Raw genomic sequence first — 12,126 nt, forward strand, 5'->3', positions numbered from 1 at the left:
GGTTCGCGCGCTGCCGGCGCCCCCAGCAGGCCAGCCGGCCAGCCATGGACTGGGGCCCGTCGCTGGAGGAGAACCGGACAGGCATGTATGTGGCCACGCTGGCCGGGAGCCAGTCACCCAAACCACTGATGGTGCACATGCGCAAGTACGGAGGCATCACCAGCTTCGAGAACACGGCCATCGAGGTGGACCGCGAGATAGCCGAGGAGGAGGAGTCGATGATGTGAGGCAGGTGGACTGGAGGCCCTGCCTGAGGCCTCACAGCCTCTCCTTGGGGGTCTGCAAGAGGCAGTGTGTCCTCTGGGGTTCTGAGAGGCTGTGGGAGGTTGCCATGGTGACACTGATCCCCCAAAGCAGCTCCTTCCTGTGGCCTCTGCCTTCTGAAACCTGTTGACCCCCCTACACACACACACACACACACACACACACACACACACTCACACTCACACTCAAAGCTGAGATCCCACTCAGGCCAGGGAGGGAGGCACTTGCCCAAGGTCATGTGGCAGAGAGGACTTTACCCCAGGTCACCTGACCAGCCAGTTTCCTTCCCCATGGGGCAGCTGGTACCACCTCTGTCCAGGCCAGGATGCCTCCCTTATCTTGGGGAGCCCTTCCCCACAGTCTTCACTGCAACCAGGGACTTGAACTGTGGCAGGGAGACTCCAGGCAGGTAGAGGCCCCGAAAGTCAGTGAATGAAGTGGGGAAAGACCCATGTGGGCTCGGGTGTGCAGGCCAGCTTCCCGAGGGAGTGGCGGATGAGCATGGGGAGGGTTTGCAGAGAAAGGAGGAGGAACCCGGGTGGGGAGGGCCTTCCAGGTCCAGCCTTCACCCGGCAGGCCAGGCAGAGGCTCGCCTGGGGCAGACACTGCAAGTGGCTGGGTTCCTAGAGGGTCCCAGTCAGTGAAATTACAGGGGTGGGGGAGCCAGGGCTGAAGGGGGGCAGGGGATTTGCATGAGAGTCCTATCCTGAGTCTGTGCAGGATGGGTTAGAGGGGAACAGTGTGGAGATGAGCAGCCGGTGGAGGACAGGCAAGAGGTGCCTGTGGCTAGAGCTGGGCTTGAGCTGGGTGCTGGGGAAAGAGAGGAGGATCAGCACTTTGGAGCAGGCCACACCTTCCCCCTGGAACTGTGGAGTTCTAAGCCTGTGCCCTGCTAACAGGGCCCCGAGCCGCACAGGCTGCAGAGGTGGGAGCAAGGGGTCCGAATCAGAACCCAGGCCCCTCTGGACCTTTCACCCTTGCCCTGGCGGTCCTCACTGTCTCCTCCAGCTCTGGTGCTGCTGGGAAGTTGGCCTTGGTCCGGGATGACAAGGGCACCTGAGAAATGGAAGATAGTCGCATGCATGGCCGTCTGGTCCCGACGCTGCTCCAGGCGTGGGTCCCAGGAGCGGCATCGGAGTGGAGGCAGAACCCAGGCTGTGGCACCCCACACCCATGAGATAGGGGTGCAGAAATGCCGGAACAGGCCCCTCACACGTGGCATACTCCGGGGCGGTGGGGCACCCTGTGCAGCTGTGGCCCACTCCTGTGCCTGTCTCTTGTGGCGTCTCCCTGCCAGCCTGCGTTTTGTAGGTTTATTGTTAATAAACACCGAATGAGGTCCTCCTCCTTCCCCGCGTCCTTACTGCCCAGAGCCGTGAGGGAGCAGCATGGGCTTTTCCAGCGCACATGGTTGGACGAGGAAACCCAGACTTAGCTCCCTTCTCCTGGCTTCTGACCTGGCTAATGGTAAGGGGGGTTGCTGCGGAAGGAAGAGCTCTGGACCCTTTGAGAATACTTTGCCCCCCCACCCCTTTATAAATACAAATAAACTGAGGCTCCCCAGGGGAAGACTCCCCTAGGCTACCTAGCCAAGGTAGGCAGAGCCTGGAGGCCAGACCAGGGCACTGGGCATTCTCCTGCCCCTACTCCCTGCTGCCCGCTTTCCCTGCCCTGCTCCTCCTCAGCCTGGCCTGCAGGTGAAGGTTGGAGCTGGAAGACCAGAGCTGGGAGGAGCCAAGAGTTTCCCAGGCAGAAGAATTTCCTGGTTCTATCCACCACCCCCTCCTGGCAGGGCCTTGTCACATAAAGGAGCCCAGGGCCTTTCAAATGCAAGGCCCAGGTGTTGGCAAAGGCTTTGATTGGGGGTGGGAAGGGAGGATGGCTACATATTTAGGATATTATTAAGTTCCCCAAACAAAGAGCCAGGTTCCTCTCCCTCCCCTTTGTCTGGGGCTCTAGGTAGGCAAAGAGAGAATGTTAATTTGCAGAGGAGGCCCGGGTGGCCTGGGTGGCCGGGGTGGCCGTCCCAGCTCCGGTGCTCTGCTTCCCTCTCTGGCCGGCCCCAGCCTGCCTGGCAGTGCCCTGTGGGGAGGAGAACTCTGCCCCGTATGAGGCTTTGGTTTCATCTTAGCCGCTTGGCTGCAGCCAGGTACCCTGGGACTCAGGAGGGGGGCTCCGTGGAGTCCTGGCATCTCTTCTCTCCAGATTCCCGGTGTGAGATCTGAGGTTCCAGGAGTCTCTGGATCCCACCAGCGTCACTTCCCCTGCTTCATTTTGCCTGCCTTGCCAATCCTGCCTCCTCCACCCCTGCCTCAGCCTGCGGTTCCTGCACTGCCATCCCTGGCCCAGTCTCGGGTCTGTGCTGCTTTTTCCATTTGTACTGCTCAGACAGCCCTCCCTACTGCGCCAGCCTCTACCCCTGCCATCTCCCCACATGGGGCTCAGGGCCTAGCGCAGACCCTAGCAGGCCCTGAGTGTAGCAGGGCCCAGCTGGAGGAATCCGTGACCATGTAAGGGCACCCCAAGGCACCTCAGCCCTGTGGCGGGTCCTGGAAGGTCCCGGCGGGTCCAGGGGATGGCAAACCAAGTCAGGGAGGCGAAGTGGCCATGACCCTTAGTGCTGCAGAGACAGCAAGGAGGAGCGGGAACGGAGGTGAACTGGAGAAGAAAGCATACCTGTCTTCAGAGGAAGCTTCCTCTCAGAAGCGTGGGCCCAGATCCCCGATCTCCTGGATTCTGAAGAGCAACAGAAGTCTGGGTTTTTATAAAAAGTTTCCCAAGTTGTAATGTGGACTACTGATTGAAAAGATGGAAAGCCGCGTCGCTCAGTTAGAGCTTCTGCTTGGCCTCTGTACAGACGGCCCTGCAGACTCAGGGGCTGAGCAGCCCGGGGTAGGGGGGGCATGGAGGTGCGGGAGGCTCGCCTGAGGTCCCGGGGTGACAACATACTGGTGCGGAGGCACGCCATCCCCAGGGGTTTCTCCGTGCCCTGCCTCAGCTCAACTCCGCGTCCACGGACCCCTGAGCTCAGGGGGCTGGTGAGGAGCCCTGGAGGCAGCGTATAGAGGGAGGGCGCCCTGGGCACTGTCATTCCTGTTCTGAGACTTGTCAGGGAAGGCGTTCCCATGGGTGCCAGGAAATGCCGAGACGGGGCACTGGGCCATCTGCAGTCCTTGCAGCCTATGACGTCTGAGAGCAAAGGTGGAGGGGAAGTGGGAAGGGGACAGAACAGGGGAGGGACTGCTCCCGCACCATCTAGATCAGCCATGTTCCCAGGGTCAAGCGAGGGGCAACAGACACCAGGGGTCATCCTGGTCACCTGCGTTTGGTCCTTAGCAGGCCCCACCCCAGCCAAGTTCATTTATACCTGTCCTCCAGCTGCCTGCATCCTGACCCTGGCTTAGGCGTCTCCCACCCTGATCCCATGTCTTTCTATCACTCATGGATTCCAGCCGTGCTTCTGGTCCTTCTTGAGTGAGCCTCCCCCCCATATGCCTTCCTGAATCCCCCACCCAGATGAGGGCTCCTTGGCCCTTCAGGGGGTCTGACTCAGCCCCACATCTGGAGGGCTGACAGCCTGCCCCCCCTGCTCGGAGCGCTCGCACCCCTCTGAGATGGTGCACTTTTTTCCGCATAAAGACCTTCCGCCATGCTCTTTGGACCCTGGAGCATTTGGGGGGCAGCAGGGCATTTTATGGGGGCTCGGACTGCCCAGCCAACAGACCTGGGTTCATTCCTGGCTCCACCGCTCCCTGGCTGTGCGATCTTGGGGATGTCACGGACCACTCTAAGCTTTAGTTCCTGTACTTGTAAAATGGGGGTCATGGGGACCAACAGGTAGCATAGTGGTTAAGGCACTGGAATTCCACCTGGTCAACCTTGAGTCAAGTCCTAGACCCGGCAGCTTGAAACTCATGCCAGGTGCATGTGCGTGCGTGCCCAAGAGGAGCCCAAAGAGGAGAATGGAGAAGGGACTGCAGCGTGACCACCTCCCCTGGGAGGTGATTTCTCACTTTCTCTCTCTGTCTCTCTGGTGAGTGCATGTGAGTGCATATGGCAAATATGTCTCTGAAAAAAAATTTAAAAAAAAAAGAAGAAAAGAAATGGGGGTCATGACAACTTCTCCTTTTAGTGGCATCATACGGGTTTGGGGTCAGGCTCTGGGCCCCCAGCCCAGGCTGGGGCTTGACATGCACAGAATACACATGTGTGGACTGAAGGGATACATGTGTGTCCTCGGCTTCTGCCCACTACAGACTGGACTTTTCTCGTCCTGGGCTGCCCCAATGACACAGGGCCAGATCACAGCTTTGCAGCGTGGCTCCTTGCTGGCTCTGGGGAAAACCAGCGAAGAGTTAAGGCAATCGCAGCCCCCCCTCCCCTAATCCCATGTGACCCTTCACTGCAGAGCCTCAGGGTCTGTGGTGAGCGCCTTCTTCCAGGCTCATACTTTGCTGGTGGCTCATGGAACGTTTGGCTCCTTGAGCTCCAGGCCACTCCCTTTAGAGCTTGAGGCCTCACTGCCACTGGTCCTGTCCTGGAAGGGCATCCAAGGTCGCCTGCCTGCCCATGGATCCTTGGCCAGCACCCTCGCCCCTCACTCCCTGGTTCTGTCTCCACCTGACTTCCAGCCACAGCATTCCTCCACCCCCAAAGAGGAGTAGCCTGCCCCCCTCTGGCCACAGGGAGTCCCCCTTCCAAGTGCTCCCATTCAAGATCACTTTTTGTTCAGGAGAAAGAGAGTCTTTCCCACCAAATCCACAGCATGCGACTGTGAGCTGCAAGCCCTAGAGAACTGGAGCCCATCGGTGCCAAGGTGAAGTTGGACAGCCACTGGTCAGAGCCAAATCCTGGCTCCACCACCCAGCTGAATCTGCTACTTCACCTCTCTGAACTCCAGTGTCCCCAGAAGTAAAATGAGAAGATTTGTTTTCCCCCGGCAGGAGACTAAATGAAGTAATATAAGGATCAGCAGATGGCATAACGGTTACATCGCTCCCACATGACTGACCACAGTTCGAATCTCAGACCCAGAGGCTTGAAACTCACACTAGAGAAGAATGGAGGAGAAGGGATTGCAGCATGGCCATCTCCCTTAGGGGGTAATTTCTTGCTTTCTGTCTCTGTCTCTCCAGTGAGTGCACACACCTTATAGCAAAAAATCTCTCTAAATAAATAAGTAAATAAAAAGAAATGAGAGGCCAGCAGGTGGCATAGTGGGTACATCATGGATTCTCATGTGGCCAACTGTGGTTTGAGTCCCAGATCTGAGGTACCAAAGAGGTGCCTCTGGGGAGAGAGGTGAGCAAAAGGGAGCCCTCTATCTCGATCCACCCCATTCCGCCCTCTGCTAGGGACCATGCCGTGGGAGCTAGGGAGATGGATTTGGGATCAACCCTGCCCCGATAGGAAGGACATTGGCTTCCTCTTGCAGGACAAACTTAATGACTAGGAGCCCTGATGGTTTCCCCAGTGAGCCGGGCACCCTGTTAAACTGGGTAGAGTGGGGGTTGTAGAGTGTGTGGGAGCAGCCGTGAGATCCTCTGGGCCTCAGGCCTTCCTTTGACCTTGACTCTGCTGACCCCAGGTCAGGGTCTTGGAGAGCTTTAGAGCTTGGGGTGGCGGGAATCAGGCAGGGGAGGGACTTCTGGTCAATATTGACCTAGCTGAGTCAGGAGAGAAGGATGGGGAAGCTGGAAGCCCAGGGTGGGGCTTTCTGCTAACTGCATCTTCAGGCTCCCAGTGCTACCGGCCGTGGGAACTAGGGCAGGATCCCCAAACCTGGGTGCTTCCTGGGTGCTGCTTGAACCCCTGCCCAGCCTAATGCATCCCTTCTCTGAGGGCTGGGCCAGAAACACCTGTAGTTTTCGCCAGTTCCCTGCAACAGCCAGCCTGGCTTCCATACTGGGGACCCCGCAGGCTCTACGTCATTATAATAATGAGAAAACTGAGGCCCAGAGAGGAGCTGTGATTCATGTAAGTTACACTGGGAGACATTGGCGATAATCTCCCTTTCTTGGGGGAGGTGGGGCAAGAGATAGTCTACCCCTAGCTCACCTCTAGTTGAGGCCCTGGGCCTGGGAAGAGGTAGCTGGGCCAGCTGTCCTGGGGGAAGTGGCCTCTGAAGCCAGGCAGCATGGTGGAGAAGGGAGGGTGGGGCCAGTCCCCCAAGAAAGACAAAGAGGGGGGCCATTCTCTCTGGAGTGGACCTGTCCTACCTTGCTCTGCACAGACAGTCCTGGCACCTGCTGGGGATTGTTTCCTAGGAGACTGACTAGATCTTGGGGCCAGCAAGTAGGTGGCATAGTGGTAAGGCACTGAACTACCATGTGGCCAACCACAGTTTGAGCCCCAGATCTAGTGGCTTGAAACTCACGCCAGGCGCATGTGTGTGCGTGCCCAAAATCCCAAGAGGAGAATGGAGGAGGAGTTGTGTCAAACAAAATCCCAAGAGGAGAATGGAGGAGGATTTATGTCAAAGCCATCTGCTCTGGGGCGGTGATTTCTCACTTTCTCACTCTCTGTTTCTCCAGCTAATGCACATACCTTATGGCAAAAATTTCTAAAAAAAAAATGTATGTATAAATAAATAAAGAGAGGTTCACTAGATCCAGATCTCGAGAAGGCCATTTCCCTTGCTGGGGGCTCACCATGCCCTGGAAATGCACAGCCACATCGTGGCCCAATCAGGCTCCCCCAGTCACTGACCCCCCTCAAACCTCACAGCCCCCTCCCAAGCCTGTCTGCACACACACCATCCCCACCACGGAACTCGCTGTTCTGGGCTCTCCGCCCAGCTCTTCTCTCCCCTTGCATCTCAGCTGCACACCTCCACAAAGCCACCCACCTCCTTTCCACAGACACCATCCTCCTTCCTGTTCCTCCCCAGAGTTCCCTCCCATTTTGCATCTCCAAGTCCAGCCCCTTCCCAGCCTACCCTGAGTTCTTATTCTCTGCCATCTCTGGCTATCGGGGTGGTGTCAGGGACTCCTGGGGGCAGGAGAGTGGCCCAGGCGCTGAGCCTTTCTCAGAGCCCAGCCTGGCTACAGCACACTTTAGAGATGCAGGGGACCCCATGCTGAGAGTCTGAACTTCTGGACTCCCACGTAGTCAACCGCAGTTTGCGTCCCAGACCCGGTGACTTAAAACTCACGCCTGCACATGTGCATGCGTGCCCGAGATCCTGAGAGGAGAATGAAGGAGAAGGGATTGCAGTGTGGCTATGTCCCCTGAAGGGTGATTTCTCACTTTCTGTGTCTCTGTCTCTCTGGTGAGTGCAAGCACCCTAGAGCAACATCTCTGTAAAAATAAATAAATAGAGCTATTACAGCTGGAGCAAGAGATGTTATGAGAGCGCTGTATGAACTCCGCAGCACCCCGCCCCTGTGGGGTAATAGTGTTTTTGTGGAGCTGGCGCTTTTTGAGAATTAAAGGATATCTCTTGAGGTTAACCGGCTCTCCCAGAGAAGGACAGATGTGCAAAACCGCCTGGAACCTGCTCCCGTGCTGCCACCTGCTGTCGAGTGCCCACAATGGCAACCCCAGCCCTCACACCCTTCTGCACTGCACAGGCTGGAGATCCTGGCACCCGAAGGCAGAGCTGGGAGAGTCCTGGCGCTGACATTTGCAGGTTCCAGGGCAAGAGTGCCAATGGAAGCTTCCAGATCCCTCGTGCTCTTCTCAGCCCTGGCCTGTGCTCTCACCACGAAGGGTCTCATGCATATGAGTGGGGCACATTTTCCCTGGGCCACTCCAAACGCCAGCAGGAAGGACAGACCTGGAAAGTGGCTGATAGAGGGACGCTGGCATCCCAGCCATCTGGAGCACAATCTAGATAGCACTGTGGGCTCCAGTGGGCACATCCCCAGGCCCCTTGGGGAGGAGGGGGGACATGGCTTGTGATAACCAACTCTTTTGGCTTGTCTGGGATGGTCCTGGTTTTAGTACTGAGAATCTTCCATCTGCAGCCAGGAAGGTTATAACTGTGTGGTCTACAGCGTGTGACCATGCTGGCTCTGCCTGGCCAGGGTCTTGGGCTCAGAGAACCAGGCCAGCCTCTGGTGTGGACAGAGGCTGTAACCAATGGAGCAACTGACTGCCATCCACTCTTCAGCCCCGAGGCCCCTGCCCCAGACACTCAACCACAAACATGTCTGTAGGCAAGGAGAACCTTCCTTCCCTTCTCTGCTCCCCGATTCACTCTCCAGGTGCTCTGAGGCCTGGGGACCTGTCTGGAGTTGGGCTGAGGAAAGGGATTGAGTGCATGCATGTGTATATGTGGCTGTGTGTAGGCTTCCTCCAGAACAACTTTCTCCTTGTGCAAGGCAAACCAAGGCCAGGAGAACGAGCTTGCCCTTTAACTCGTGGCTATTTGTGACAACCCACCTCCTTCCCTTGGCTCTTAATTATGAGTCTCTCGTGAACCTGAGATGAAGCCAGCCCTACCCCTGGCTCTACCACTGGAACATGGGGTCCGAGCACAAACCCACAGCCATTGGCCCAGCCTTGGGCATGTGACCTAAGTCTGTCCAATCAGAATGAAGACTAGGGTTTTTAGTTTGCAAAGGGTCTTCTAGACCAGAAGGGGACAAAACCCTCCCAGGGCCAGAGCGTGACGGAGACAGGAGACAGGGAGACGCGGAGTGCACAGAAGTTTGTAGCTATTTATTGCACTGAAAACACCAAGAATAAAACAGACACCCCTTGTCCCCTCCCCGCCCATCCCCTAAAGCAGAAAGTTTGAGCAGTGGTCATTCAAGTTCACAGCCACGTATTTTAAAAAAAAGGAAAAGAAAAGAAAAGAAAGAACCAAATAGAACCCCAGACAAATAGTAACAAAGAAACCAGCACGGGGAGTCTGGCAAACACATCCCCCCAGGGTCTCCCTCAGAAGGGAGACAGGAGGCCGTGGGTCAGGATTCAAGCCATGGTGGGCACCAACCCGGGAACACACTCTCCTGTAAACAGATGTGCATGCTGGGGCCTAGGTCTGGATGCCGGCTGGGATGTTTTGCCTCTCAGGGTGTTTTGGAGGAGCATGATGTTTGTCGTGGGGTAGCTTGGGGCAGCTTTTGCTGCTAGGTCTCTCCTGCCTGCTGTCTCAGGGTCACCTCCACCAGGTGGCTGCCCATCTGCAGGAGTGGCCTTCCCAGTAGGACCGTCTCAGCCGGGGGGGGGCCCCTGCCTCTACTTCTCTGGCACTTGGAGAGGGACACAGTGGACAGGAAGTGTGTCAGCCAATGAGAGGCAGGTCGGTGGGGTCTTCCAGCTCAGTTTCCTCTGGCGGGGAAACAAAGGCCCAGAGGGGGAAAGGGCTTGCCCGGGGTCACACAGCAAGCCCTGTCAGAGCTAGGAATGGAGGCCTCCTAACCCCCAACCACTACTCTTTCCATTCCCCTGCAGTCCTCTGCTGAAGAGCAGTTGACAGGCACCAAAGAGGGGAATGAGGGGCATCTGGGGGAGGGGACAGGGGCCAGCCAGGCCCAGAGGTCGGCAGGAGCCCAGTCAGCGGTTAACCCTGTCAGTCACACAGGTGCACTGGGCTTCACGCTGCCATGTTTGATCCTCATCAGCCCTGCCACGTCGGCTGGGTAGGAACCCTGAACCCTTTTAACTGATGGACAAACAGGCTGAGGATGAGATCGGACCTGGTCCCAGTCATTGCAGCATCCCGCTGGTAAGGCCACACCCTCACGTTGGACTGAGGATGGTCGCGGGGAACAGAGGGGGACAGGTGATAAGTTGCTGGGATAATGGGATCGCTGGGCCTTCCTGGGCAGCCCTCTGAGCCCAGGGCAGGCCAAGAGCCCATGCCCTGGGACCTGGGCAGCAGGGGCTCTGCCAAGGACAGAGGCCAGTGAGAGAGCAGCGTGGAGGCTGGGAGGTCGGGCGGCCTCCCTGCTGGCCTGCAGCCCCGCCCAGCCTGTCTCACCTGTCTGGGGCAGCAGCTCAGGATCAGGGAGCCCTCGGCAGTCTGCTCCAACAGCCCCACCAGCTCTCTCCAACCAGCACCCAGGAGGGCCGCGGGCACCAGAGCATCCTCCAAGGCCCCGGGGATGCGACTCTTCCTCCCCTAAAACCCTCCAGAGGGGACAGCGTCTCATGCTGGCAGAACACGGCCACACAGAGGCCAGAGCACAGAGAGGCGGCGACAGAATCCCGAGTCGGACACAGAATACAACCTCTATTATTGTTATGTTTTTGTCCGAAACATGTAGATTGGTTTTGTTGAATGTTTTTCTTCTTTTCTTTTTTTTTTTCAACATACTTACTGCATATAAAGTCATGCAAAGAAAACAGTGCAGACAGGAGATCCCAGTGGAGGTGCCGAGGCAGTCCAGGCCAGTCAGTTCCGGGGGAAGAGGGAAGAGGGGAGAGAGAGAGAATGGACCCGAGGCTGCAGGTGAGGCGTGAAGAGGAGGCGCTCCCGGGGCTCTGCAGGGGCTGTCAGATGCCCAGGGGAGGCAGGCAGGGAGGACACGTGCTCACGGCCGCCCACACAGGCGGCGCACGGGATGGTGGCGTGAAATCCTGGGGCGTGCATTGTAAGGACCCCAGTTTGGGAGAAAAGCAAAGTCTGGGTGCTTCCATTCTGACACCTGCCCACTCTGCCCGTCAGCACCGGCACCTGACACCCCCCAGTCCCAAAAGGAGCACCTGCACGCTCTCACCCTGGATCGAAATGGCAGAGGCCCTTCTCCCCGGAACTGAGCTCACCTCAGTCTCAGGTAACCACAGGTGACAAGGTCCACCTCAGAGATGGCCAAAAAAAAAAAAAAGAAAAAGAAAAAGAAAAAAGAAAGAAAAGAAAGGAAAAAAGAAAAGAATTCCCTCACCCCTCTTCCCACCCTCCTTCCCAACCCAGCCCTCTTCACAATAATTTGAGAGGAATATTAGTACATAAATATCCATTAACGCGGAATCCGTTTACCGAGTACACAGAAGTTTGGCTATAAAAAGGCATGCGGTCCACGTAGAGTGACACCTAACGTCACTTGCTTTCGCCCCCACACAATTCAGTTCCCTCTCTCGGACAGGGAATTCTCCAGGGCCGATGGCAGGGTGGGGTGAGGGGGTCATGTGACAGGTGAACTTCTCCAGAGGAAGTGGGAAGCGAGTGGGGCCACCTGAGAGGGTTGCGCCCCCCACACCGCAGGAGGGTCAGGAGGCCACCACGAGGCCACCACGAGGCCAGCGCAGCAGGGAAGAGTCAGAAAGCAGCGTAGGGCAGGAGGCTCCTGGCCTGGGCTCCTCCCTCGCCCTCTCCCTCAGGGATGTTGAGGGCTTTCTTTTTGCCTTTTCCCAGGGACCCCAGAAAAGGAGAGGGCAGGGAGAGGAGCAGGCCAGTGCCGCGTTCTTCTCCGCTGCGCCCTCCTTCTCCCCAGTGCCCCGTGAACACACGGCCAGGGCACTGGAGCCTCCAGCTGAGGCAAGAGCAGGACGACAGCCATAGAGGTGAGGGCGAGGGGGTCCTTGGGGCCAGCACCCCGGCCCCCCCGGCCTGAGGAAGCCCTGCCCTAGCAGGGCAGCGAGGGCATGAGTGAGATGTGGGGGCAGGGGGTTGGCCATTTGCTCTGGAGTTGTGATGGCTTTTGTGAACAAGCAGGTTTTCTTGATGCAGGGATAGAGGTGGTGGTGGCAGTGGAGGGGCGACGAGGTGGGGGGAATTCCAGCACAATCCAAGTGGGAGAACCAGCAGCCACATTCCACGGACAGAGAGCAGGTCTTGGCGGCAGCAGTGGCCCGGCTGGTCCTCAGCTGGAAGACACAGCGCACCTGCACTCAGTACGAGCTTCGAGGCACTTGCTCTCACTTGGGAACTCCCAGCCCCTCCCCGACCAGAGAGAGGGCCCAGGAACGCCT

At 57.6% G+C, this 12,126-nt stretch overlaps 2 protein-coding genes across 3 annotated transcripts in view; one reads left to right on the forward strand and one right to left on the reverse strand.

Annotated features, from left to right (window-relative positions):
- The window catches only part of SLC6A7 (solute carrier family 6 member 7), a 26,931-nt gene extending 21,664 nt beyond the window's left edge, over positions 1–5,267 (forward strand). The window contains exon 14 of one of the 2 annotated variants that reach the window (XM_006150889.1): positions 5,208–5,267. In XM_006150889.1, the coding sequence (XP_006150951.1) occupies positions 5,208–5,219 (12 nt within the window). In that variant the 3' untranslated portion in view covers positions 5,220–5,267. Of the gene's footprint in view, positions 1–29; positions 1,598–5,207 lie in introns of those variants that run through there. The other variant, XM_006150888.1, reaches the window with a different exon arrangement.
- A 5,167-nt stretch (positions 5,268–10,434) lies between these two features.
- The window catches only part of CAMK2A (calcium/calmodulin dependent protein kinase II alpha), a 70,937-nt gene continuing 69,245 nt past the window's right edge, over positions 10,435–12,126 (reverse strand). The window contains exon 18 of the mRNA XM_006150892.3: positions 10,435–12,021. Coding sequence (XP_006150954.1) covers positions 12,018–12,021 — 4 coding nt within the window. The 3' untranslated portion in view covers positions 10,435–12,017. The remainder of the gene's footprint in view (positions 12,022–12,126) is intronic.

Source organism: Tupaia chinensis, unplaced genomic scaffold (genome assembly GCF_000334495.1).
Source record: "Tupaia chinensis unplaced genomic scaffold, TupChi_1.0 Scaffold000303_1, whole genome shotgun sequence".
Lineage (NCBI taxonomy): Eukaryota > Metazoa > Chordata > Mammalia > Scandentia > Tupaiidae > Tupaia > Tupaia belangeri.